The sequence below is a fragment of the Odontesthes bonariensis genome, chromosome 19, assembly GCF_027942865.1.
Source record: "Odontesthes bonariensis isolate fOdoBon6 chromosome 19, fOdoBon6.hap1, whole genome shotgun sequence".
In the NCBI taxonomy this organism is placed as follows: domain Eukaryota; kingdom Metazoa; phylum Chordata; class Actinopteri; order Atheriniformes; family Atherinopsidae; genus Odontesthes; species Odontesthes bonariensis.
In genome coordinates this window covers 7,921,437-7,947,783 of record NC_134524.1, presented here as the reverse complement: position 1 = coordinate 7,947,783, position 26,347 = coordinate 7,921,437, and the positions used below count along the sequence as shown (strand labels likewise).

General features: G+C 41.8%; 1 protein-coding gene across 1 annotated transcript; it reads right to left on the bottom strand.

The window, feature by feature from the left end:
- Positions 1-3: 3 nt before the first annotated feature.
- Positions 4-25,776, bottom strand: slc7a8a (solute carrier family 7 member 8a). The gene is made up of 11 exons (XM_075450963.1): positions 25,100-25,776; positions 18,372-18,576; positions 15,056-15,207; positions 7,535-7,660; positions 6,191-6,344; positions 5,684-5,807; positions 5,460-5,563; positions 4,135-4,231; positions 3,897-4,046; positions 3,580-3,757; positions 4-2,263 (listed from the first exon to the last, which is right to left on the bottom strand). The coding sequence occupies exons 1-11, from the start codon at positions 25,227-25,229 to the stop codon at positions 2,109-2,111; spliced, it is 1,575 nt and encodes a 524-aa protein (XP_075307078.1). The 5' UTR covers positions 25,230-25,776; the 3' UTR covers positions 4-2,108.
- Between the last annotated feature and the right edge of the window lie 571 nt (positions 25,777-26,347).

The window sequence follows — 26,347 nt, the reverse complement described above, 5'->3', positions numbered from 1 at the left end:
CACTTGTGTGTGTGTGTGTGGTTTTTTTTATTTTTTATTGTCAAACACTCGCCACCAATATGTACATTTACATTTAAACACAGAATAAGACACACGGCTGAAGGTAGACTGTGAACAGTTAAAGGCAAATTAGAAACCTTTGTACACGACACAATGTAGAAAACCCTCTCATCACGGCATGATACCGTTTTGCTAAAAGAACATCTGCTTGGTGCATAAAACTTGATAATTCCACGACAGCAAAGGCCTGTTTCTGTCTGAAACTGGACAAGAAGTGAATGTTTCAGGCAGTGTGAAAGACACACGAATAGAAAAAGCTCTTTTTCCACCAGCATTTTAAGGTTAAAGCTGCTTCAGCTCGCTCCACGTACGCCGTTATGTCAGATAAAGTCGAAACATTTAGTTTATTAGGTGAGAAAGAGCCTCATTAATACACACTGGGAAGTGTGGACACTATAAAGTCTGCTGAACGGGGGAGAAGTCGTTATTTAATTTACTAAATGGAAGAAGAGGTAAATCACATTCTCTAAAATGATTGAACTACAACAGAGTGACTTAAAATCAACATTAGAAATTCAAACAGTCAGTGGTTCTTTTTTTAATTAACTAAGTGACGATAAACAGACCGCTGGGACATCTTTATATCATGTAAAAGCAGGTTATTGTCCCGGTGAAGACATCCAGGACACCCTGTTCCTCTGCAGCTACACGACTGGAAAGATTTCTTTAACCGTAACACCTTACGATTGATAATCCTGAGGAATAAATATCTAAAAGCGCCGACGTTGACGTTTGGCACTATCGGACCGGATTTCAACCCCTCAGATGTGTCGGTTTTCATGGTTGGGAGGTTTTTCAGGAAGGAGAAGGCAGCAGGGATGCCCTGAGACCCAAAGACTTTGTTAAAAAAAACAAACTTAAGATGCGCCTTTAAGTGTGAAGCAGTGTGGTTCATATAATATGCAGCATCATACACACTAAGAGGTCATTAACGGGGTGCATGCTCAGTGTTTGCTGGTGCGTGTAGCGATATTGCACTAAAATGTCCTTAAATTAATGGTAAGAATTTAAAAAAAAGAAGGTTTTTCTATCATTTGTACACCCACAAACAGCTCAAAAGATTGATTAAGCATAATTAGGTAGTCGAGGCTTCTTTAGGAACTGGCATTCACACGTGTCGGTGTGGAGATGTGCACATTAGCCATGCAAGTGTGGTGGTGATATTGGTTTTCTCTGGTCTCAGCCGGGCTGCTTCGTCTTCCCGTTTGATGGTTTTTTACGGCGTCTACACTCTTCACATCCGTGGAAAAACACAGCTACGATGGCACTAAAGCGCGGAACACTGTCATTTTAATTAAGGCCATTAACAAAAGTGTTAGCAGCACATTCACCAGTATAAAGTACAGGTCTCACATCCACCTTCAGGTGTTGCACATCTGCAGTTTAAAGAGTAAAAAAAAACCCCAAAAAAACAAGAAAACCAGGTGAAAATGTTAGAAAAAAAGAAAAAATTAACATGTTAAAAGCGAAGAATAAAAATCACAATTACAAAAAGGAGATAAAACACAATTAAAGTCACTTTTAAAACAAAGACAAATGTTGAATTCAACAAGATGAAATGATCCTAAACAGATTTTCTGCTTCGGCAATCAAAAAAAAAATAAAAATCCAGCTTTGGTGTGTTGAATGAGACAAAATTAACGATGAAAAACAAAAATGACCGTCTCAGTTCAGTTAGTCTCTTTGATTATAAAAAAAACATCCTTAAAAAAAGTCTCTGTTGCAGTTGTGCAGATGTGGACAGAGAGGAAAGCTGCTGCTGCTGATGTAAAAGGCTAAATGATCGAGGAGCTGGAAGGTGCTAACCTTATTGCACTTTTGATTGGCCCCAGACTCAAACTGTTTGAGGTCTTTTATTACTGAAACATTTAGAAAAATTACTGATTGATTTGAAACCAGAAAAACGAAGGCGTGAATGGTGTTTGCATGTGTGTGTGTGTGTGTGTGTGTGTGTGTGTGTGCCCACGTTTGTGTTTGGCTGCATGTTTGTGGTGGCAGGTGGGAATTTAAAAAAAAAAGAAATAAAAATAAAGGGGATGTGGTGGACTTCAGCAGTCTCCGTCCTTCGACAAAGGAGAGCTGGCCTCCTTCATCTCCTCTCCGTCCTCTCCGCTGCCGCTGCTGCTGCTGCTGCTGCCGCCGCCGCCGCCCATAGCCGGATACACAACCATGCACATCTTCTGGCCCAAGTACGTCATCTTACCTGGGAGAGGAGGGCAAACAAAGAGCTTGAGAAGAAATTCAGGTGCAGGCAGTGAAAACCACCAAGTTCCTTGTGAACGTGTCCATTACACTGGAAAAAATCAAAGTCTTACCGAGTATATTTGTCTCATTTCTAGTGAAAATATCTCATTACACTTAATATAAGACACAACTGCCTAACAAGTATCATTTCAGCCAGATATAGGGACTTGTTTGAAGACAATACATCTGGAATATCTTGTTAAATGAAAAAGTCTTGAAAACAAATTCGGAGTCGGATTTCATATGAAACAAGCTTTTTTTTTCATTTGAAGAGGTTTTTAAGCTAATTTCAAGATCACTTTTATCTCAAAAGTCCCAAATATCACATTTTATTTCAAGAAATCTTGACAAGCCGATTTTCACTAGTTCCATTGGCAGATTTTTTTGCTTATTTCAAGCAAAAACGTCTTTTTTTGCTTGAAATTACTACAAAAGTGTAGTAATTGTTATGATTATTTTCTATGTGCCACGACACAAATCTTGAGTAAAATGCTTTGAATCTACAGTCTCAGTATTTGCCTCGTAGAACATCGGAGGAACTAATCCCGACTATAAGCTGCCGGATGTGGGACAGGCAGAGCAAGCTGGAGGCAGCCGGGACTCAGCCGGGGTCAAGTCAGCAGGAGACATCAATGCAGACCCCTGGCTGGCTTCTCTTTTCATTACATGTCGGTGTGGCCAGATTAGCTAAAGGCAGTGATACAAAGTGAGAGAAAATAGCACCAAGCGATTGTGAGGTCTGACTTTTTCCTGGAGAACGATTTTGTGATGCAAATGTATTACTCTTTTGAACACATATTGTTTTGAGAAGCAAGACGCTTTATATTTTAAAACCCCAGCCAACTAGCCGGACTACCTTCGTCAACGCCAAACCGAGGCTGGAACTCTGCTCACAGGACGCAGCAGGGGGTAAGAAAACGTTCATAAATGATGTTGCTAATATGGGATGTCATACAGCTTCATGTCAAAAGAGGCGAACTATCCCTTTAAGTCATACCTGGGCCATTTTGAGGCAATTTCAAGTTTTTTTCAATGCAAACACTTGAAAACGTACAATTTTGAGGAACACGGAGGAGTTTTTGGGGGGATTAATAACTTCTGGGAAGTGATAACAAGATATGTTATAACCCAGCTAGTATCAGCACTCATATTCTGTAGTCCAGCCCAAATGAAAGAAACACTGGAAGGATGTATTTGATGCTCTTATATAAGTCTTACAGTAGTTTTACTTGGTAGAGTTTAGCTGTTATGGGTGCCTCTACTAAGCTTACTTACCAACAAAGGTACCAATGCACTGGGGCTTGTTGTCCCAGTAGACCCCCAGGAAGTAGACGGGGACACCGGTCAGCATGATGGCGAGGCCGATGCCGCACACCACGGGCTCCGAGTAAAGGGAGAAGATGAGCAGGAAGGCCCAGAACAGGAGGTAAATAACTGGCCAGACCAGGCTGATCTGGAAGAGAGGAAATAAAACTGTAAACAACCACGAAGAGAGGACTGAGCAACATTAAGAAAAGATAAAGAATAATCTGTGTGTCATACAAAGTGTAAAACGTACAAGGTGCCAGTGGAAAAAGACCAAAAACACACACCTTGATCGGCCGGTGCATGTCGGGCTGTTTAAACCGCAGGACGATCTGCCCGGCAACAGTGACTCCGTAGAAGAGGTAGTTGATGAATCCCACGTAGTTGATGAGGGTGTACATGTCACTGGTGCACAGCATCAGCAGGGTGGACAGGCACTGGGGAGCAAGAGAGGGACAGTTTACACAGGCCCGCAGCTGCAGCTTCCTTCTTTTTGTTCGTTCGTTAGTTTTCAGCAGGACTCACAGTGAAGAGCAGAGCAGGGATGGGGGTGCAACGCTTCACGTGGATCATGGCCAGCAGACTGGGGAGGTGGCCCTCTCTGGCTCCGGCAAAGAACAATCTGCAAAGGAGCACAGATGAATCAGAAAGACGAAAAATAACATCACGAGAGGAAAGGCTGAATGGAGTGAAACTGAGAGTTTATTAGCACAAACATGCATGTGCACACCTGGTGATTTTTCAAAACTTAGACAGATTTTTATTTTCGAACATGTATATATATAAATATATAAAAATGTATGTAACTATTTGTACATACAAAATAAATAAAAAAAAAATATATAGTGCTAATACATAACAAAACATTGTTTGAAAAAGGAATGGGAAGAACACTGGAAAAAAATGCCCCTCCAAAAATAAGTAAAAAAAACAGCAAATAAAAGACGTTTTTGCTTGAAATAAGCAAAAAAAATCTGCCAATGGAACTAGTGAAAATCTGCTTGTCAAGATTTCTTGAAATAAGATGTGATATTTAGGACTTTTGAGTTCAAAGTGATCTTGAAATTAGCTTAAAAACCTCTTCAAATGAAAAAAAAAAAAGCTTGTTTCATGTGAAATATGACTCAAAACAAGATGTTTTCAAGACTTTTTCACTTAACAAGATATTCCAGATGTATTGTATTAAAACAAGTCCCTATATCTGGCTGAAATAGTGCTTGTTAGGCAGTTGTGTCTTATATTAAGTGTAATGAGATACTCAATGAGACAAATATACTTGGTAAGATTTCGATTTTTTCCTGTGAAGTACAATACTTTTTTAGTTTCCCACTCTTTTTAACTACTCTTCAGTTTGTAAATATCCTAACTAACACCTATATAAATATATGCCATATATACACTTTCTAAATATCTATATAAATATATAATCACAAAAATAAATATAAACTACATGCATATCCTATATATATATAACTATCCCCATGAATAAATATATACCATATACTAAGTAAATTACAATATAACAATTAACCCTATCACTTACTTAAAGGCTTGAAACATAAATTTAGCCTGCTGTGTCACACGGTGAAAGCCACAAACTGGCTTTTCTTCCAGTAAATACGTCTCTCCTCACTCTCTACTGTGCCGAGCCTTCTTTATGCATGCTTTAAGGAACATTTTAAAGGTAGAATTTAGGTTTTTGGGGGGTAATTTGACGACATATTCGAGTTTAATCCTAATAGAGCTGCTCCATGAGTGTTTCTGCTTCAGGTTGTGCACATCTCTTACCCACGTGTTGCAGTAAAATGAGCCCTAACATGCAAAGGTGACATCAAGCTGCCAACACTCACCGTGAAGAGGTGAATAGGGAACCGTTGACCCCCCCGAAGGTGGACAGCGCCACAGAGATGGGCATGATCCACGCCATGACTCCCAGCAGCTTTTCACCAAACGTCTGGGTGGAGAGACGGGACAGTTAAGGTCAGGTGTTGGATGTAAGGGTGATGCTCTGACTCGTGCATCAACCAACGTGGACCACAAGAGGGCGACGGCTGAATGAGGTCACAGGACTCACCACGGCAACAGCGTTTGAGGCCAGCAGCTCCGTGGGACTCATGGCTGTGACGTAGGCGATGTTGGCAAAGACGTAAACGAAGGTCACAAGAGGGATGGAGATGAAGATGGCACGTGGAAGGTTCCTGGAGACAATGCAACAATATTTAGCGAGCAGAGGAAGAGAAAAAACTAAAGGAAAGAAATGTGAAGAGGGAATTTAGGACTGTTATCTTACAGGGGAGATGATGATGATTGAAAACTCAGAGTTGGATACAAATCAAAGGGATTTCCTTTGAAAATAACATAAATAAAACACGTTTTCCCCGTGCTACACTCAAGTGATTGTTGGTTTTTGTCAAAAAGGATTAAAATGGGAAGCCTCGTCGGAATGTGACTGCTAATCACTGAAAAGCAGTAAGCGGCTTTAAAATCAGCCATATTCCCGCGGTGATGACAACCGAGCAAAGGCAGGAGCCCACCGAACAGATGTGAGTAGGTAGAGAACAGGCAGAGCCAAGGGTCTTACACGTAGGGGTCCACCAGCTCCTCTGTGACGTAGTTGAGGAAGTTCCAGCCCCCGTAGGCGAAGGAGCCTTGTAGAAAAGACAAGGCTATCAAGCCCACATCATAGTCCTGGAAGGGCTCAAAGGCGTTGGCAGGCTCCAACCAGTAGTACTCTCCTGCAGGTGGATCATGCAAAAGAGGAATCTTTCATTCAGAGCTGCAGTTATAGAGTTTTCTTATGCCACCCTGAGGCAAACCTCAACCTCTTCTTTATCTGTTGCTTAAATTCATGCGACCTACCCCAGTCAACTGCCACTGATCATTTATCACTGCTTACATAAGCTTCTTTTCCCGGGGGGGTGCGTGGACTGGTTTTTTATTGAAGTTCGGGCTTGTTGTGAGCAACTCCAGCTGAAAACCATCAGCTAATGAAATCAGTGTGCAAAAAAAATAAATGGTACAAAACGTGATGTTCGTGTCCGTTTGGGGTAAAACTCTAAACAATCCCTGACAGTCACGGATTTTCAATCACTGGAAAAAATGCCCCTCCCAAAATAAGTAAAAAACACAACAAATAAAAGACGTTTTTGCTTGAAATAAGCAAAAAAATCTGCCAGTGGAACTAGAGAAAATCGGCTTGTCAAGATTTCTTGAAATAAAATGTGATATTTAGGACTTTTGAGTTAAAAATGATCTTGAAATTAGCTTAAAAACCTCTTCAAATGAAAAAAAAAAGCTTGTTTCATGTGAAATATGACTCAAAACCAGATGTTTTCAAGACTTTTTCACTTAACAAGATATTCCAGATGTATTGTATTAAAACAAGTCCCTATATCTGGCTGAAATGGTACTTGTTAGGCAGTTGTGTCTTATATTAAGTGTAATGAGATACTCAATGAGACAAATATACTTGGTAAGATTTAGATTTTTTTCCAGTGCATCCCCTGAACTCTCCATCAACTTCAAACACTTCCAACACAGTCGTGTGCAAACTGTTGTTTCAGTTGTTTCCCCCTAAAATAACTGGTCCTTGGCCGTGTTTGCACTGCACCCCCCCTCCACCCCCCCACTGTCGTGCTGATGTTAGCAATGTGAGTTTTAACCTAAAGGGCCCCAGCAACTCGCCGACCTCTGTGGCAGCCGTGCGGAGCCTTTGCTGTCCCCCAGTCAGGAGGATGTCCCCACTGAGAGCCAATGTGTGTCTGACATGTTGCTTTTCACACACACACACACACACACACACACACACACACACACACACACACACACACACACACACACACACACACACACACACACACACACACACACACACAGTAACCGGTGGATGCATTCCTGGAAACACAGATGGCGGCGGTACGCTTACCCTTACAGATCTGCACGATGCCCATAACGATGATGAGGGCCAGGGCCAGCAGCTTGCCGGCGGTGAAGATGTCCTGCACTCTGGTGGCCCACCGCACACTAGAGCAATTCACCCACGTCAGCAGCACTAAATGGACAAAAAAAAGTAACACATCAAAGTACAGACGAGGTGTTTATGTGACTATTTTACAAGCCTTTTCTCACATTTTTTCTGCCTAAATGGCTTTAGAGTTGGTAAAATCATCTCATTTCATGACCTGATGCATATGTTGCACTACAACATCACACATGGTATTTACACTTGTCTTACACCAGGTTTCCAAAGAACTTATCCTGATATTTGAATCATCCTCGACAGATTTAAAGAACGTTCGGCTGCACAAAGTGAGTTTTGACTCTCTTAAGAAGGTTGTTTATGAGTCAGGAATGTCAGGAACTTGCTCAGCTACACCGCTCAACATTGTATGTAGTAAGTAGAGGCTTATATGGAATTAGTGCTGGGCAACGATTACAATTTATTTTATTCTAAATGTGCTGCCATATGAATGAAAGTGCCATAACATTTGTTGTGCAAACACACTTTTAACATCAGCATCTTTCTGTAGTTTTTATGTAGAAGCCTCGCTCCACTGTCTGTTTCCTTGAATGACTTGCTGCTATCAGTTGTGTGTTTTGCCTTTAAGTGATATTTTAGACTGGAACTACTACGCTGAGAAGACAATTCAACTTGGCAGTGTTTACAGATGACTTTGGTTCTGTCGACTCCGCCGTCTGGAAGAACTTTAAAATGAAAACGGCCGAGTAAAAGTTCCGTACCCTTCTCCATGTTTGGTGGAGCCGCTTATTACTTTCTTTTCCGGTTCCGCAGCAGACAGCAGCAGACTTTTACAAAATAAAAGCCTGTGAGCAACAGACTTTTACAAAATAAAAGCCTGTGAGCAACAGACTTTTACAAAATAAAAGCCTGTGAGCAACAGACTTTTACAAAATAAAAGCCTGTGAGCAACAGACTTTTACAAAATAAAATGAATAATAAAACCTGTGCTAATGCGCGATAAAATATTTGTCTGCGTTAAATAATTAGCGCGTTAACGCGATAATAACGAGTTAACTCGCCCAGCCTTATACGTAATAGAAGTGGTTGTTGTAACTGATAAACTTTTATTTCTAAAGAATGAATCAGGCCAGTGAATGGCAGCAGATCAAAAGCTGGAGCAAACCCTCATACCTGCAGCTCTTAATCTGTCTCTGGATGCACTGCAGATACTTTTAATGCATCACTGTTGTTATTAGACATGAATATTTGTTGAATTTTGGATGCTACTCTTTGGTCTTAAAGCTTGTAGATTAGCTGACGGTTATTTCTTACTGCTGCTGAGTTGATTTTATGGGACAAGATACAAACACACCAAACTAATGAAGCACGTGCAACAATTAGCAGGGGTTTAAAAAAGTGTCTGAGAAAGCTTTACGACTCACTTCAACTCCAAGACATACTGCCCAGAATACAAAGGATTTGAACTGTACTGTGGAGTACAGCAGGCCACCGGGTTCAGGACAATAGGGTGCCATTAAACAAGAGGCCAGGGGGATTAAGTTCGTCACATTAAATAACTTTGAGCCGCCGCCACAGGGAGCAAAGACAGATGCACGAGGGCAGACATGCATGCATCTGCGCTCGTACGAACGATGGAAAGAGGCACACGGCGGGGTTTGCACACTGGGCATGTTAAACGTTACGGGACTAAAACCGTGTCGGCCTTTTTCCCCACCCGCACAACCGTGCTGCATTTGAAGGGAGTCATCCGAAGGCTGTTTGTACGCAGACGAGCCCGTGATCAATGCTTTCTATACAAACACACACGGCCGGCGCGTTGAGCTGCATTCTTAGAATAAAACAAGCAAACAAAAACTAAATCTCGAGCAGTCCTCAGTAAACACACCTTAAACCTCTTCATCCATCAACCGGTAAACAGAGTTGTTGGTTTTTTTTGCCCCCTCCCCCCCTTCACTGGAAAAAATCAAAGTCTTACCAAGTATATTTGTCTCATTTCTAGTCAAAATATCTCATTACACTTAATATAAGACACAACTGCCTAACAAGTATCATTTCAGCCAGATATAGGGACTTGTTTGAAGACAATACATCTGGAATATCTTGTTAAAGGAAAAAGTCTTGAAAAAAATTTGTTTTGAGTCATATTTCACATGAAACAAGCTTTTTTTGACATTTGAAGAGGTTTTTAAGCTAATTTCAAGAACACTTTTAACTCAAAAGTCCCAAATATCACATTTTATTTCAAGAAATCTTGACAAGCCAATTTTCACTAGTTCCACTGGCAGATTTATTTTGCTTATTTCAAGCAAAAACGTCTTTATTTGCTGTTTTTTTTACTTATTTTTGGAGGGGCATTTTTTACAGTGTTTCTTCTGTAATTTTGTGATGTGTGTGGCTCTCTCCTACTTCTTCTTCTTCGTTGTTATCTGAGGATAAAAACCTGAGGCTGCGCTCTATTAATCATGTGTGAAAGTCGAGTCTGACCATGAGCCTCTTGGAAAGCACAAAGCAGTTATGGCTTCTGCTTTCACCCCAAAGAGATTTTTTTTTTTTTTAAATGGTACACCTTAAAACACCTTGTGCACTCCAGGATGAGCTGAACTGATTTAACCTTTACACTGGAAAAAATGCCCCTCCAAAAATAAGTAAAAGAACAACAAATACAAGACGTTTTTGCTCGAAATAAGCAAAGAAAATCTGTTTGTCAAGATTTCTTGAAATAAGATGTGATATTTAGGACTTTTGAGATAAAATTGATCTTGAAATTAGCTTAAAAACCTCTTCAAATGAAAAAAAAAAAGCTTGTTTCATGTGAAATATGACTCAAAACAAGATGTTTTCAAGACTTTTTCACTTAACAAGATATTCCAGATGTATTATATTAAAACAAGTCCCTATATCTGGCTGAAATGGTACTTGTTAGGCAGTTGTGTCTTATATTAAGTGTAATGAGATACTCAATGAGACAAATATACTTGGTAAGATTTAGATTTTTTCCAGTGTACTGAGTCTGTTTATCGCCTGTATGTAAATAGTTCAGGTCATACCCTGCAAACGGTTACAAAATGTCCCGCAAAGCTCCAAATTTAGGAAATCCCAGATCTGCCAAAGGCGAGCGCAGATAAAGACATACAGCAGGCGACAGGCCGACCCTCTAAACAAGCTTGACATCATAGTTTAGAGGAAACTGTTAACCTCTCACCCACTTTTGCTCTGAAAAACAACAGCAGACAAACAGGGAGAAATGATCTGCTTGACTCAGCTTCTTCTGCTGACAGCTCCCTGACGACACATGTCCTGTCAACTAGAGAGAGAAACTGTAAGCAAACCAGTTGGGCTATCAAATGCCTGCAGGCTGTTCTTTCCTGAGCAAAAGCACAAATGGATGGGGCGAGAATTAAGTCAGGTGAATGTAGGTCAATGTGTCAGAAATACAGAACAAAGTGTTCAAACAGAGCGTGCTTCCACCAAAGCTGCCAAAGCTGCTCTGTCCTCCTTCTTACTGCTGACACAGAGCTGCTTTTCTGGGTGATGTTTTAACTGAAATCACTTAAAACTCAAGAATGAGGCTGGAATTTTGGGGAAAAGTACAACCGTCAGTACAAATATCAAAGCTGAGAATTTAGCAAAGTATGTTTAGATGCTATTGGAGGACGTATGGGAGTTTGTCCAAGCGGCCTTTGTGTGTTTTGTGGATTTGCTGAAGGCTTATGACTGTTTTCCTTGTGGTGACCTGTGGGAGGAGCTTCAGGATGCTGTTGCATGTTGTTGAGAGCTGGGTTCACATTGCTGGCATTAAGTCAGACTAGTTTCCGGTGCATGTTGGACTCTGCAAGGGCTTCCCTTTGTCATCTTTACCTTTAAGGTTTCCATTCTGATGTGGCCCACGTGGCTTCATTGAGTGGAGATTTCAAGCAGGGCAGTTTGCAGCTGAGTGTGAATCAACTGGGATGAGAATTATTACTTCGAAGATCATTGGTTTTCAGTTGGAAATGAGGCGTTTGAGTATCTCGGGGTCTTGTTCAAGAGTGGGAGTAGAAAGGAGCGTGAAAGTTGCAGCCAGATTGGGCCCATGTTTGCAGATGAGGTGGACGCTGCCCCCATCTGCTCGGGTGAATAAAGAGCTGAGTCGGAAAGCGAAACCATGGGAAGTGACCGAAAGAACGAGACTATGTACAAAAGCGGTGGAAATGAGCTTCCCCTGAAGGCTGGCTGGCCTCTCCCTTATGGATAAAGTTGCTGCTCCTTTGCATTTAAAGGAGCCAGCTGAGGTGGTTCCAGCATCTGGTCAGGGTGCCTCCTGAATGTCTCCCAGACTAGTGGAGGTGTTCTGGACATGTCCCGCCAGGAGGAGGCCTCAGGGCAGAGATTATGTCTCTCAGCTGGCTTGGGAAGGACATGTTGAGGAGGTGGCAGGGAGAAGAAGCTCAGAGGATTGGAAATTGTATTCTGTTTTGGAGAATAATAAACATCCTCTCCACAGGGCAGGACAGAGGAGCAGCTGCAGGACTGAGAGGTTCAGAAGGTCCTTTGTTCCCACAGCCATAAGGCTTTTTAACAGTGACTGCTGAGTTCTTCTCAAATTGATTGACTGATTTTATTTTTTTTTTAATTATTTAAAGGTTTGGTAGGGGATCTTTTTCTGGAGCATTTGTTTTACATATTGCTTGAAATGCTCTTCACACCCCCATTGCAACCAATTAATTAAAAGTTTTGACACAAATATGAAAAGTTTTAGTGGCCTCTAGAACGTACAATCTAGAAAAAACAGTATCCAATCATTGTGAACGGACCGTTCACAATGATTGGATACTGATGCCGTCTATCAAACTGCAATCTGCTCCTCCCTCCCCCTCCTTCCCCCTGTGCGCGTACCCTGCTCCGTGAACGTCCAGAAGCTTGGCAGGAAGCTAAACTAGAGCCAGCTTGGCTAGCACCTAGCATTATTAAACGTATAGTTAGCATATACTAAATACTAAATACTAAATACGGCAACGATCGATGCTTGCTGTCAGAACAGCGCTCGTGCACCTTCGTGCTCGTTCATGTACTCTAGAGGCGTGCCTTCGGGGGGTAAGTGAAGAAAAGGGTTGGGACTTTTGACCTGTGTATTTTCAAAATGCAGCTTCGCTGGACTCAAAATCCAGGATCTCCTACCCTACCTTTAAAACAAAAAAAAATTATTTTGTTTATTTAGTCATTTATTATTATTATTAGTTAGTAGTAGTAATTTTACTAGAATTGGTATTATTATTGTTGTTGTTAATATACAATCATTGTAAATATTTATAATTTTTTTGAGCTATTTGACTTATTTGAATTTCCCCCACTGGGGGATGAATAAAGTATTTTTCTATTTCTATTTCTATGATGTTCTGACCATTTCAAATGAAACCTATTAGCCTGTTTGACTAGTCTACATGACAAGCTTGGGACAGTGGTGGAAAATGTAAGATCGATGCAGTGGAGAGTAATGCAAACGTTTCTCTGCTTCTACCCTGTGGGCAACCATCAGGTTAGCGTTAGCTTCCTGTACGCTAATCCTGGGAGCTTTTTCTTTCAAACTGCCCCCCTTTAAAGGTCCCAGTTTATGCACATGAGTCCTGAAATTAGCTGCTGCTTTTTGCTACAGTGCATCTTTTGGTTTGCCAACTTTAAACATGTTGTTGTTTAAGTTCACTTGCAAAAAAAGCTAAATTATTAAAGAAAGTGCTGAGCGTGGATTTAAAGGAATATTCACACTCATTATTCCCCCACAAATCTTATTAGAGCAGCAGGAGTTGGACCAGTGTTTATGGAACACTTTTGGAAAGCAGGATGTTTGTCAGATCCAGCTATTAACGGGGAGCTTTTCGGTAATAAACACGCCTACATTGAACAGGCACACACACACACACACACACACACACACACACACACGCACTCCTCTGCAGTGTCAGTGCCTGTCTCTTTTTGTGTCTGAAGGCTGCCTGCAGTATTTAACCAGTGTGTGTGAACTGTTGAGGGATTCAAACTGTCAAATCTCCTGTCTCCAACACATTCATCACCCGCAGAGCTTCTGGTCTTCACATTTCTGAGGCCGTTTCTCTTTAAGACGACATCTAAATGAAGGTTTAAATAATAACACAGCTTCCAAAAATAAAATAGGGAAAGTGGGACAAACGCGGTAAATTAAGTGACAATTCAGCAAAATCCGATGCAGAGTTTCAGGCTCGTTCAGTGTGTCCAGCAGGATTTGTCAGCTGTTTTGTAACCGTTATTATGAACCTGTCTCAACAAGTGCATTCAAAACGAGCTTTACCCTACTTTAATTACCTTAAGCTCTATCTGCACAGCATTATCTAAACTCACTCAGCTTCTACCAAGAGAAATCATCTAACTTTTGTGCTGAAAACGTTTAAATTAGGGGCATAAACGCCTTCATTTCCTGAAAAACTGGATAGTTGTCTCTTCAAAAGTGAAGCTCTAACTACACGGTTAAAAATATCACCAGTAACTCATTTACTGTGTTTAAAGTAAGTAAAAAAAATCAGTTGTAGCAGCTGTGTACATAAGATTTGCTTTAAAGTGATGGTTCGGAGTAGATTCACCCTAGGGTCATTTGAACCGTGACATCCAGCCAAGTAGCCCACCCGAAGTTTTTTCGATATTGGCTGAACATCAGCTGAGTTACTGAGTTATCCCGAATAGCTTCGTACAAGCGCTAACGGACCCTGGCAGTATCTCCAAAATTACCACACTAAAATCACATGCCATGACACCAAACTTCTACAGTAGTACAAATATGGTCTGTACTCACAAAACGATGCATTTGGAAGTTTCTACATAGTCCAGGAGTTTATTATTATCAACACAAGCCTGATAGCTTCTCTGCAGCTAAAGCTGCGTCGACGTCACTTCCTTGATCTGGGAGCTTCAAAGTAAGATGAGGGTTGATCTACTACGGTAGACAACAAAGCAAGGCTGCTCAATTTCTCCATTGATAAAATAACTTCACAACTCTACAACATAAAAAAACATGTAGAATATAGCATATACTTTGTTGTCTACAGTAGTAGATCAACCCTCATCTTACTTTGAAGCTCCCAGATCAAGGAAGTGACGTCGACGCAGCTTTAGCAGCAGAGAAGCTATCAGGCTTGTGTTGATAATAATAAACTCCTGGACTATGTACAAACTTCCAAATGCATCGTTTTGTGAGTACAGACCATATTTGTACTACTGTAGAAGTTTGGTGTCATGGCATGTGATTTTAGTGTGGTAATTTTGGAGATACTGCCAGGGTCCGTTAGCGCTTGTACTAAGCTATTCGGGATAACTCGGTAACTCAGCTGATGTTCAGCCAATATCGGAAAAACTTCGGGTGGGCTACTTGGCTGGATGTCACGATTCAAATAACCCTAGGGTGAATCTACTCCGGAGTATCACTTTACGTGAGCTTTTTCTCTGAGCCGCGATACTCACAGAGACAGACGCCAGCCAGCAGCCGCAGGCCGTTCTCTGGCGGGAAGCAGGTGGGGAACAAAGGCTGCAGGACGTAGTTGGAGAAGGTCAGTGCGATCACAGCCTGGTTGGTCGGGTAGATGACCAACACGGCAATCCAGAGCCGCAGGAACCTAAAGCAAAGGAAGGAAAACATCACGGTTTACAGAGAGATTTGTTTTTTGGCACGTGTGTGTGCTCTAAATCAGCCTCTGGTGAAAGTAATGCCAATCCGCCAATGCCGTTTAACCATGACAGGACTTTGAAAGTCACCTTAGATACACCATCAGATAACAGTTGGGGTAAAGTTAGGGATCACTGAATCATTCGTCAAGCTGAATATGTGAAGAAGTCATCTCAGATTCAAGGTTTGTTTTTATAAATTTGGTATCTCAGAGGTGAAAAATGTGAAAAAGCCCGTAGAAAAATATTAAAGAGGTGGACATGAATAGAATAAATGAAAACAAATGATTATTTCTTACAGCACTGGGAACAAAACAAAGGGGACAATCAATGCTGTAACACACTAACATTCCCAGTGTTGACCTACTTTGATGTTCACTTCCAGGAGACTTCCTCCCATTTTCCCCCTGATTTTACTCTCACTCGTTTAATCGAACAACGGGAGTTTAAACCCACAATCGGAAATCAGCAGACACCGAAACCTCTGCTTATTCTTTCTGAACCCGACTTACTTTTTTGAAGAAATCATCATTTAACTAATTGCTAACATAAGAAAGCAGAAAAATGAAATTAGCACGGTCAAACTAACTGTTTTAAAGATAGATTAGAGTCATCTGTCCTCTGAAAAACAGCTCAACAGCTGACGCTCAACAAGGACGATAAGTGAGGAAAGACTGAATATTGACTTAATTAGAATACGCACAAAAGATAAGAACAAAAACGCCAGCGACACAAAGGAAACAAACACGGATTTATCCGAGCGACAAGCTGACAGCGCACGTTATGGGACACAAATCCTGCAGACCAGGCACATGGCAGGTTGTCATGAAATTCTTTGAAAGATTATGAGCATTACTCCTGACTTTAATAACATGATAACGATTTTTGTTTGGTTTTAATAAGGCTTCCTATTCCGGTACTTGTCAGGTTCCCGCCTGTTTGGTCCTGCATTTAGGTCCTAAACCTCCACCCAACAAGCCTCATGACAGGTTTTTACTCCTTTTCCAACCACCAGCTGTCTGGTGCGGTATTCTCCCAACCTGGGCTGGTTCAACACATGACTCGTAGTGGCATTGTGCAGGAAAAAAGGGGAACAGCAGCAACTAGCCATGACCGAACTGTATCCAAAGGAAATCAAAGTATTTGAGAGTAAATCTGGCTCTAATCAGTTTACTATGAAGAAGTACGAGCTAATTTTAGCCCTCAGGCTACGTAGTTTGCACTCTCTCTTACAATGGCACGCTTCCAGGGTCATTGAGTATTGGTATTGTGTCTAAATTTACATTTGCATGGTAGAGGAAAGCGATATGAGCAACCCCGCAGGAGAGAAGGATGGTTTTGTTTACCCCTTACAAACCAGATGCTGTGAACCGAAGTGTAGAACAAGGTTTAAAAGGGTGCTATTGGTCAAGGATATTTCAATAAGACATCAAGAAATTGTGTCAACTTGTGAAAAAAGGACATAACATGTCTCCTTTAAGAGATAAAACATCCAATTTATCTTCAACTTCTTGGTCCAGAAAGGCTCATATCAACAAAGAAATCCCTTGAGAGTGTTTTTTGACTTTTTAAAGGATCTGAAAGCATCTTCCACCGCTCAGTTTAACAGCTACCCAGGAGCTAAACCCTGCCTCTGTTGGAAATAATTACCTTTTTTTTAACCTTTTTTCCATTAGTATTCCATCTGAGCTAATTCTCTTCAACCTGTTGCATCTCGTGTCTGCGCAGCGGACATTAATTGAGCGACATAACCCTCTTCGGTCTGAAATAACAATGTCTCTTTGTACTTGAAACACTATCCGCTCATGCATATACACTTCTGCGAGCTCAACTTTGCCCAACCGCTGCGACAAAAAGATGTAAGTACTTCCGCCATTACTGTGATTGACCTATAAGAACATTCAAGCACAGCTTCAGCCCTCCACTCCCCCATATACAAACACATGCACACATGGGGACAAAAGCAGCAGTACAACAAAAATATAAACAGCCATTGAAGATGGTTTATTTATGCTAGTCAGAGGGCACAGGGAAACACTTCAAACTGAGCATCTGGAGCCACAAACTACAAAGTCTTCAGAGGTAAAGGCTCGTTGATGTGTGTTGATGCTCTACAAAGAGACCAAAACAGTCCTAGGCTGTTATGTCTGGTTAAATTCCTCTCCCAAAATATCCTGATAACACGTATCCTTGTGATAGTTGGAAAAAACAATGCTCTGACCTGTGTTTACAGTCCGAGCAAAGCCTGTGAAATCTATGCTAACAATCGATATTGTCTCGCAAGGAATTTTCCTTGGTGGTTCCCAAGCTTTCACCGTAACAATCAGAACCTTAAAGCGGGACATGTATGGATGGGTGCAGGGTGGGCTGCGTAAAATGGGGGGAAAAACATTTCTGCTGTAAACTATGACCTCACGAAATCTTTATTTGGATCAATACGTCTGAACGACAACAGCTGGTTCACCTTAAGAATTTTGAGGTTCGACTAAAGGTTTATATCTTTGAAAGCACCATATCCACCATTTTAACTTTTATTATTGTGAAGGAAAATGTCTGCACACCCCTTTAACCCTTTTAAAGTCTTATTCTGTGTCTCATTGATAAAAAGTGGAAGTTAAACCGACCTAAGTACATCTCTGACACTCACTTTTAGACATGTAACGCTAAAAGAAACTATACATCACGTCATAACTTTTTCAAATCTCGATACTTTTATCTTAAAGCGTCACCCCAACCATTTGCAAAAAGCTTAGATTCGGGTTATTATTGCCCTAAGAGACAAAAAAAAAGCATAAGAAAGTCCCTTTTTCCTCTCAGTGGGGACATTAATAGGTTAAAGGCGTTCACAGAGCTTATCTTCCACCAAGGCTAATGCCTTTTTGTGTAGTTTCTAATAAAAAGAATTGAAATATTTACATAAATTTGATTCACACCAACAGGAAACCTGCTCTTCCTTTTCCCATTTTTGAATCATCTTGCAGACAAATTGGCCAACCAATGGCAATGATTACACATCTGTAATATCTCTAAATCCTGTTCTGAGAAATAAACAGAAAGCTGACAGTTAATCTGATCGCTTCCAGCCAGAGGTGAATGACTAAATGTGAGAACTCACCCAGCCAGTCCACCGAAGATGTCCTTTACGTAGGAGTAGTCTCCTCCCGATTTGGGGATGGTGACGCCCAGCTCAGCGTAGCACAGCGCCCCGATGGCGGTGATGACGCCCGTGATAATCCAGACGATCAGCGCCACGCCCACCGAGCTCGCGTTCTCCATCACTCCCTTCGGACTGACGAAGATACCTGAGCCGATAATGTTACCTGGTGAAGGGAGGGAGAGGTGTGTCAGGTTTCGGGTGGGGATTAAAAAAGAGGTGCGCACACGCCAAGAATGTTCCGATTGTCACAAACGCAACAGTTGTAATGTCCTCTGCGGGTTTGGATGAGTTTGTGACGCTCGCCTCAGCTTGAAAAGATTAAAACAAACCCGAATTTGCCAGAAAGGGGCTCAAAAATGTGATATTAAGTCGTGTGATTGGAAAGGATCGGATCCACAGGCTTTGGGACCATGTCTTATAAATCTGAACGTGCATTATCCAGATGTCCAACTCGTGAAGTTTACACTTCATTCCCACTTAAATGGAGTCTTTTTAATGAATAATTGATAGATAAGAGGATCGTTGGCAGCTAAGACGAAGAAGAAGTGCAGATAGCTTAGCATAAAGACAGAAGCAGCTCGTCTAACTTTGTATGAAGTTAAGAATTAAAAATGGTCAAAGTTAGCCACATATTGGCACCATATGAGTTTTTTTCACTTAAGTAATTGTAATGAATGTACTCCAGTGAGTCGGTTAGAATTCCTTCTGCTCATGCAGGTTGTTTCTGTAGCCTGTGAGGACATGTGGAAGGTTTTTGGGTTGCTCTGTAGTTATTTATAGACTTCAAAGGAAGTGGAAGAGAGGCAAGGCCACTATGAACCATGCAGATACAACTTTTGCTTGTTTTGAATCAATGTAAATGCTTATATCTAATTTTGTAACCATTCAATGTTACTTTTAGGCTATTCTGTGACTTATATGTGTGTTCTGGTCATTTTTTTTCCATCTCATATTGTTTATTTTGTGTCCCAAACGTCCAATTATTCGTTTATTCTTTCTCATTTTGACTCCGTTAGGTCATTTTGTGTCTCATGTGGATCATTTTGCATCTCTTTATGCTTTTTTTGGGGCCATTTAGGTCATTTTGTATCAGTCTGATTATCATATTAGAGACAATTTTTCTTTTTTTTATCTTTTCCATCACTGTTTTAGTTCTTATTTGGGTTAATTTGGGTCTCAGTCATGTTTTTCCCTTTAACTGATGTCACTTTCTCTGACATTCAGGTAAGTTTGCATCTGTTTTTAGGTACTCTGTCCTCATTTTGGTCATTTTTTATCTTCTTTTGGGGATTTTGTGTCTGATTTTTGTGCCCAACCGGCCTTGATGATGAATTTCTATAAGCTTTTAATCAGAAATTATTAGCAATGAGCTACTGCTCACTTGTGGATGGCTATTGTGGGAATTCAGTTAAAGGGATTAGGAGCAGCCGGACACAAATTCAACAGGAAACAATGAATGAGCAAAACTAAAAAGCATGAGACGGTGCCAAAAAAAAAAAAAAAAAATTGTAAAAATGCTGACTTAGCATGTCTATGAGAAGATGGGGCAAGACTGAGAGCAGGGTGAATGAGTGCATAGAGGAAGGAGGGATGAAAGGTGGAGGCAGAGGGGGGAGAATAATGTCCTGACACACTCGATGAGCATCAGAAAACAGTTTACACAAGATCTGAAAGATGGAGAGGCGGATGACTGGGTTCCAACGCCATAGAACTCCAGTCATGTTCAGGGTTAACTCCAGCTCGACTGCGCTTGAACGGTTAAAAAGGGTCAAAGGTTGCAGGCTTTGAATCATAACAGCTGGATTATGGGCCGAGTGGCACCTCACAGTACAAAAGTCAAAGGTTGGAATGATACCGTCTCATTGTTCCTCGGTGTCTGAATCGTCTTTAGCTTCTTTTACTGCCAATAAAGTGCAGGACAGAAGTTGCAGCGTGTGTCCGGAAGACAAAGTCCAAACGTTTGCTGCTCTCAGCTTCTCAAATGGATGTCTTTCTGGATTTGCTTCAGTTTTATATCGGGAAATTGAAATATTTTGGGGGGTTTTTACTGCAAAAACATGCCATTTAAAGATGTTGTGTTGGGCTTTATACAATGCTGACGGGTTCCACTCACAGTTTTCTCTCAGTTTTCCATACATCTAATTATTTTGAATGCGATAAATCATTATGCACACATTTAACTGGACACACGCGGCCATCACGTGCGCATTGGGAGGACAGCTGCTTGCCAGTTGCAGGTAAAAGGTAGAGGGGGCAAACAAACCTCCCCTCCCCTGATTACATTGACATCTTTATGGCAGATGGGGTCAACAGTGCATGACCTGTGACTCCTGATGAAAAAGCACCTCGCTCAGCGTTAACTTTCCTCCATTGTGCGCTCTCTGATAAGCTTAGTTTGGTAAAGTTTACAGGCACAGTTTAAAGGGAATGTGCTGGTTCTGGGTGTTTTTTTTTCTGTAAATGTAATCAAATATGCACGTGCAAGTGCGCAAGACTGCTGACTAATGGGGAATCTTCAGGTTTCCTGTTCTTGCAGACGTTTTCACATCCTTTTGGTCTCTGGGATGTGACTCTTTGCTCTTTTAAAACCGGCTGCTGGCTGTTTCTGGAACTGGATCCGAGACCAGTCGAGCGCTGCATCGATTTCAAGAAGCAGTGGACTGAAAAAAAAAAACCAAAAAGGTTGGAGCCGTTGTTTCATTCGGTGCAGCAAACATGAGATGTGTCCTCTAAGGTTTCCTCTTATTTCCAGATTCATGCTGGCCTGTTTTCACGTAGGATATTTTAATATCCTCTTTTGTTGTTGGACGGCTGTTTCACAAAGGAAGAGACTCGGTTGCACTCGTGATACTCTTTAACACCGAAGTGTTCAGACCACAACATCCCGATCCTCAGTTTCAGCTTTCACATCTTTAATTCAGATGGTTCTTGGTGCTTGTTCAGACTGTGTTTAGGGAGGAATTTGCTAAATTCTCTATACTAGAAAGTTAACTCAACCATCTGTGTATTTGTTCAGCATCAGGGTTTAGCTTCCCTCTATTCTCCCCATCAGTAAGTCCCTGTTCAAACAGCCGCCGAGCTGAGGCAACCTGCTGCTTGGCCCTCAACCAGAGCCCCACAGATGCTGCAGGTTTCCGCGCCCGTGCACATGCATTGATGTTGCATGAAGCAGAGGAAAGGAGGAAGCAAATAAAGATTCAGAAAAGGAAAGCGAGGATTTAGGCTCCACAGGCTGACAAAAAGCTACTACAGAAATAACTGAGCCTCTTATTTAAACAAGATTGAGTTTAAGAAGCATTTCCATTGATAAAAAAGAAAAAGAACACGTATATTGGAGTACAACTCAGACTCAGGCAAGCTAATAAAACAGCATTATCAGGGTGAGGCCTCCTTCCGAGTGGCCAAAAGTTAACTTGTAATCCAAATGCGCGGCGTTGCTCCTTCCTGGATTTGTGCGTGTGTAAGTGATAAAGGCCTGTTCTGTACAATAGGCCATAAAAGCCGTTGAACTCCACGTGCGCTCGGCTCTTTTCATGGTCATGTTCGCTGCGAGGGGATCAGACGAGTCACCTGAGCTCACGTCTCTCTCGCACATGACGTGTGAGCTGAGCGAGCATGAATGAGTTACTTGGTGAAGGACGAGAGCTCCGGCCAAGAACAGTCTGGTGACTACTCCGGGGACTCTGAACGGCTGTAAAAATCCGCTCAGACCGGCTCCGCACTGCCAATCTGCTTCTTAATAATCAGTAGATGAATGCGGAACGATAGGTGAAATGTGAGTTATCTAAACGGCCGAGCACAGGTACAATGAAGGGTGGGGTTAGACAGAAAAGATTCAAGATCTATTAAATTCATTGTCCTGGAAAAGTGTGCAAAAGCATTCTCTCAGACGCTTCTGCAATGCTGCTTAGCACGTAGGAGAAATAAGGTGTAAAATATCTAGAGAATTAGAATTATAGAAGTAAAAGTTTAGACACCCTCCTGGTAAACATTCCTCTCTCAGCACAGAGGTTAACAGCTGGAGTAGAAGTAGTTTATTGAGTAGTCGGTGCATTAGAGGGACAATCCTTACCTTAATAATAAACCAGAAATGCATAAACCTTTATGCAATTCTACACCATCATGGAGGAAAAAGACTTTGTAAAAGAGTGTAAAAAAAAGTCTGTAGGGTAAAGTTTCAGTGGCTAAATACTCAGTGTTAAACATTTGGGAGACGTGGAAGGTAGAAAGGATTCCCCGGAGCGTAAAGATCATCCCTTCTGTAGACATTAGAAGTCAATGTGAGGACAAACCAGGTGTACGCTTGTTGTTTTTAGCAAACCGAGTACAGAAAACATGGTCAGAGTACAAGTTTTTTTAACCCTAATTGTGAAACCGCTTTGGGTTTTTTTTGCGGTGTGCAACACAACTGTTGCATGTTCTGTTGGGAGATGACGTTGCATTTGGGCTCTGGCATAACTTCTACCAAGCTGACTCAGACCTGAATTAGTTTGTTGGAACTACGGCTCGTTCAGCCATCGTTTGGAAAAGACGTGGGATGAAAATATCAAAGCTTAAAAAACACTGATTCTTTAAGGCTTTCCCCAACAATCAGCAGACACGGGCTCTTCTATAGCTCCCTATCACTCTGGAACTGAGACTAACTGATGCCTTTCAGACAAGAGAGAGCTAAAAGACCAGAAAGATTTACTCAGAGATGTATTCCTAAGGTAGAAAGGCTAATTAAGACCCCGAAAAGAGTTGGCAGATTCTGGAGACGCACACATAAGAGTCAGCAAAAGAAAAAGAACCTTTCCCGCCCCCCCAACTATAAAAATCTTCATCATAACTTTGCAAATTTAACACCCAAACAAGCCGAATGCATTTAGAAAAAAACAAGTTGAACACTTCACAATAAGGCTGTGAAGATCCAGGGAACAAATGAGGAACAAATGAGGACCAAATGGGGACCTAACTGACAGTTAACCAGTAACTAAAGATGGAAAATAATGATTAACTGATGCCAGCTAACCAACACCACGTTTCATATCACTCCAAGGTACATAAAAACAAATGGCGAGGGAATTGGAATGAGGATCTACGGAGTAGTTCATCAGTATGATGCTCCACTTTACTGCATAAAAAGAGTAGCTAATGAACAGCTAATTATTCAGTTATCAGCACGTATACCGAAGAATTAAAGGCCCGGTAATCTGAATGTAAAGCAGAGCTACATGGAACCTACTCTGTGTTATATACAGTTACTGAAGATGGACAAAAGGCATTAACTAGTATCTAAGTAACTAGTCATTAATGAGTCAGAACGCTCAGAAAGAGGCAAGAATAGCTTAAGTAACTAATCAGCCTGTTGATGAAGTAATACAGGAAATCCCAATCCCATAAACATCCCAGTCGTGCCTTATTAAATATTGAGCGGTATTTCCTTAATCATTAGTGCAGTTATTTCCCTGCCTCTGTTATAATTAAGTTAACTAGTTAACTATCAGAAAGCAAATATGACACCTGCTGCAGAAAGGCTGGAAATACAACATAAAAAGCTGCTTTAATCCAAAGGTTGCCTCACCCCATCCCCTCTCATCTGGCAAACCTCCCGGGAATACCCCGTCGCCCTCCCTCCACTTTCCTCCCGTTACCATGGAAACGCACGAACGAGTCACCTTCGGTCCCCTCCCTCATCCAATGAGGAGCAACCTGCGGACCACACCACGCTCTGCCCGGACAGCCTGTCCCATACATCTCATCCCTGCTGCTCGCATCGATCAGCGTGACGTCTGGTGGAGTTTTACTTTGACTCGTTTCGTCATCTGCAGCACGTTCACCACCCTGACTACAGACTCTATAATATAATGCATGTTATAGCATATAACGCTTCTGCAATGTTACGTTTCATTAAAGAGAACGATGATGATGATGGTAATATGTTATATGATGGTTTTAATCAACAGGAATAGTTTAGTATGAAAATAAGTTGTAAATAAGCCACTTCTTGAGCTATTTAATCGCACAAGCCAAACAGAACTAAAGTACATTTCAAAAGCACCTTTTTTTATATAAAAAAGCATTATTTTTCTATTGAAATCAACTCAGTGTCAGCTGAAAATCGAACATGAGAGCAGCAGAGCAGTTTGTGACTGCCCATGCTGCCATTTACAGCCATCCCACCGCGTGTCCAATTCACGCGAGCCCACAAATAGCTCTGAATGGACTAATGGTGTCAGCATCTGCGGGTGACGACATCCCCATTAATGGTTAGGTTGCATAGATATGATGAAAGCCTCGCTGATAGATGGCTGCTGTGGGGGCAGAGGGCAGCAGGCGCTTCCAGGACCGACAGAGAAGTAGCCGACTTGGTTTTTAAGGTTCTGTTCGAGCTAAATCGGTGTGTGCGCCCTTTGGGAATATCGTCACATGTGCAGCAGGGCTTATACAACCGGAATGTTTAGTCTCAGCTATTATTTCTGACATAATATGTGAGTTTTAAAGCAGGAAGACGGTCGACGCAAGCTCAGTTTTGACCAACGATGCGCGCATTTTCTAAATTACAGATGATATCACCGACTGTGTGTCAGAATACAACATCCTTATCTGCAGAGGAGCTCCTGTGTTTGAACTGACTTTCATTGTGCCGTCTCTGTCTGACGCTGAATTGAGGGAAAGTTAAACTAACAAAAGGGAGAGTCGCTTACCGACAATGATACCGCAGGCGCTCACAAGCCCGATCTCCTTCTTGAGCGCAACTCCTCCCGAGTCCTCCTGACCGGCAGCATCCTTGGCAGAGCCCGCCGTGCTGCTCCGTTGTCTCGGACCGTCCGTCATGTTGATGGTTGGACTTGTGTTTTACTTTAACGAGCTTCTTCCTCCCTACTTTTGCAGCACCTGATGCCGGCCTTGAGCTCAAGCGTCCTCTCTGTGCGCAAAAACCACTGAAACGTGCCGCGCTTATTTGATGAGGAAGGCTGATTGTTGCTGCCTCGTTCGCAACTTTCAATGAAGAAACGGAATAATGCAGCAAACAAAGGCGCACAGCAAGTGTGGAATATTTAGAAGCCTTGAGCAAAAACAGTTCGGTGACACAGGTGGTGGTGACTGGTGGCAAGTCCGTTTATCGAGCAGAAAAAAGCATATTCCTTAAAGTCAGGAAAGTCAGTCATTAAATAAAATGTCTTCTCTCTTCTGCTCTGGCAAACATCAGCAAACGGTTCTTAAAATCATATGAAAAAGCTCAGTTTCCTTGTTCCAGGTGTGAGGTTGAGCAGACCAACCCAAAAAAAAAACAGCGCATAAGTGGGGTCCACTAAAACATCCGACCCGCGCGGAGCTGGGACACCAAAGCTTGCATGGGGTAGATATACATACTCACATTCATATGAGTAGGCCTACATTACAGCACCGCCCCGTTTCTGCCTCACTTAGCTTGCTTTTCCTCCTTTAGCCTCTCCAGGAACCTCCCATCTTTTTTCTTTTTTTCTCTCAACCATCAGCTGTTCCTCCAGATTCCCTCCTGCTGCTGTACAGTCTCAAGAAGAAAAACAAGCCACTTTCCCAGCTCCTATGGGTAAAAAGAAAAGAAAAAAAGAAACAGTGAAAATGTTACAGATCCTCTCCAGTCACCACTTGTCCAAAGCTTTTGCTCCTCGTGCGCAGACTCCCAGTCATTCACACTTATTATTCAGGAGGCAGCAGGAGCCTGGGTCTAAAATTAGCCCTGAAACGTCACAACTCACTTTACACGCTCAGCGCCTCAAAGACTTTGTGCCCTCCATCTTCACTCTGCAGAGGATACAGATGGCACAAAGCGGGTTGTTCCCTGATAAAAACATCAGCTTTTGTTATGGAGTCACGTTTATCTCTGTGTCTTTGTGACATATAGCAACAATGAACTATTTTTAATCTTCATCAAGTCTTTATTGTTGCTGAGCAGAACAAACGGGGGT

Coding starts and splice junctions, on each gene's coding strand:
- slc7a8a (XM_075450963.1), bottom strand. CDS start 25,229: ATGACGGACGGTCCGAGACAACGGAGCAGCACGGCGGGCTCTGCCAAG. Junction 5,808..6,190: donor GAGCTGGTGGACCCCTACGT/GTAAGACCCTTG, acceptor CATTGTCTCCAG/GAACCTTCCACGTGCCATCT. Junction 4,232..5,459: donor TCCCTATTCACCTCTTCACG/GTGAGTGTTGGC, acceptor GCTCCTTTGCAG/ATTGTTCTTTGCCGGAGCCA.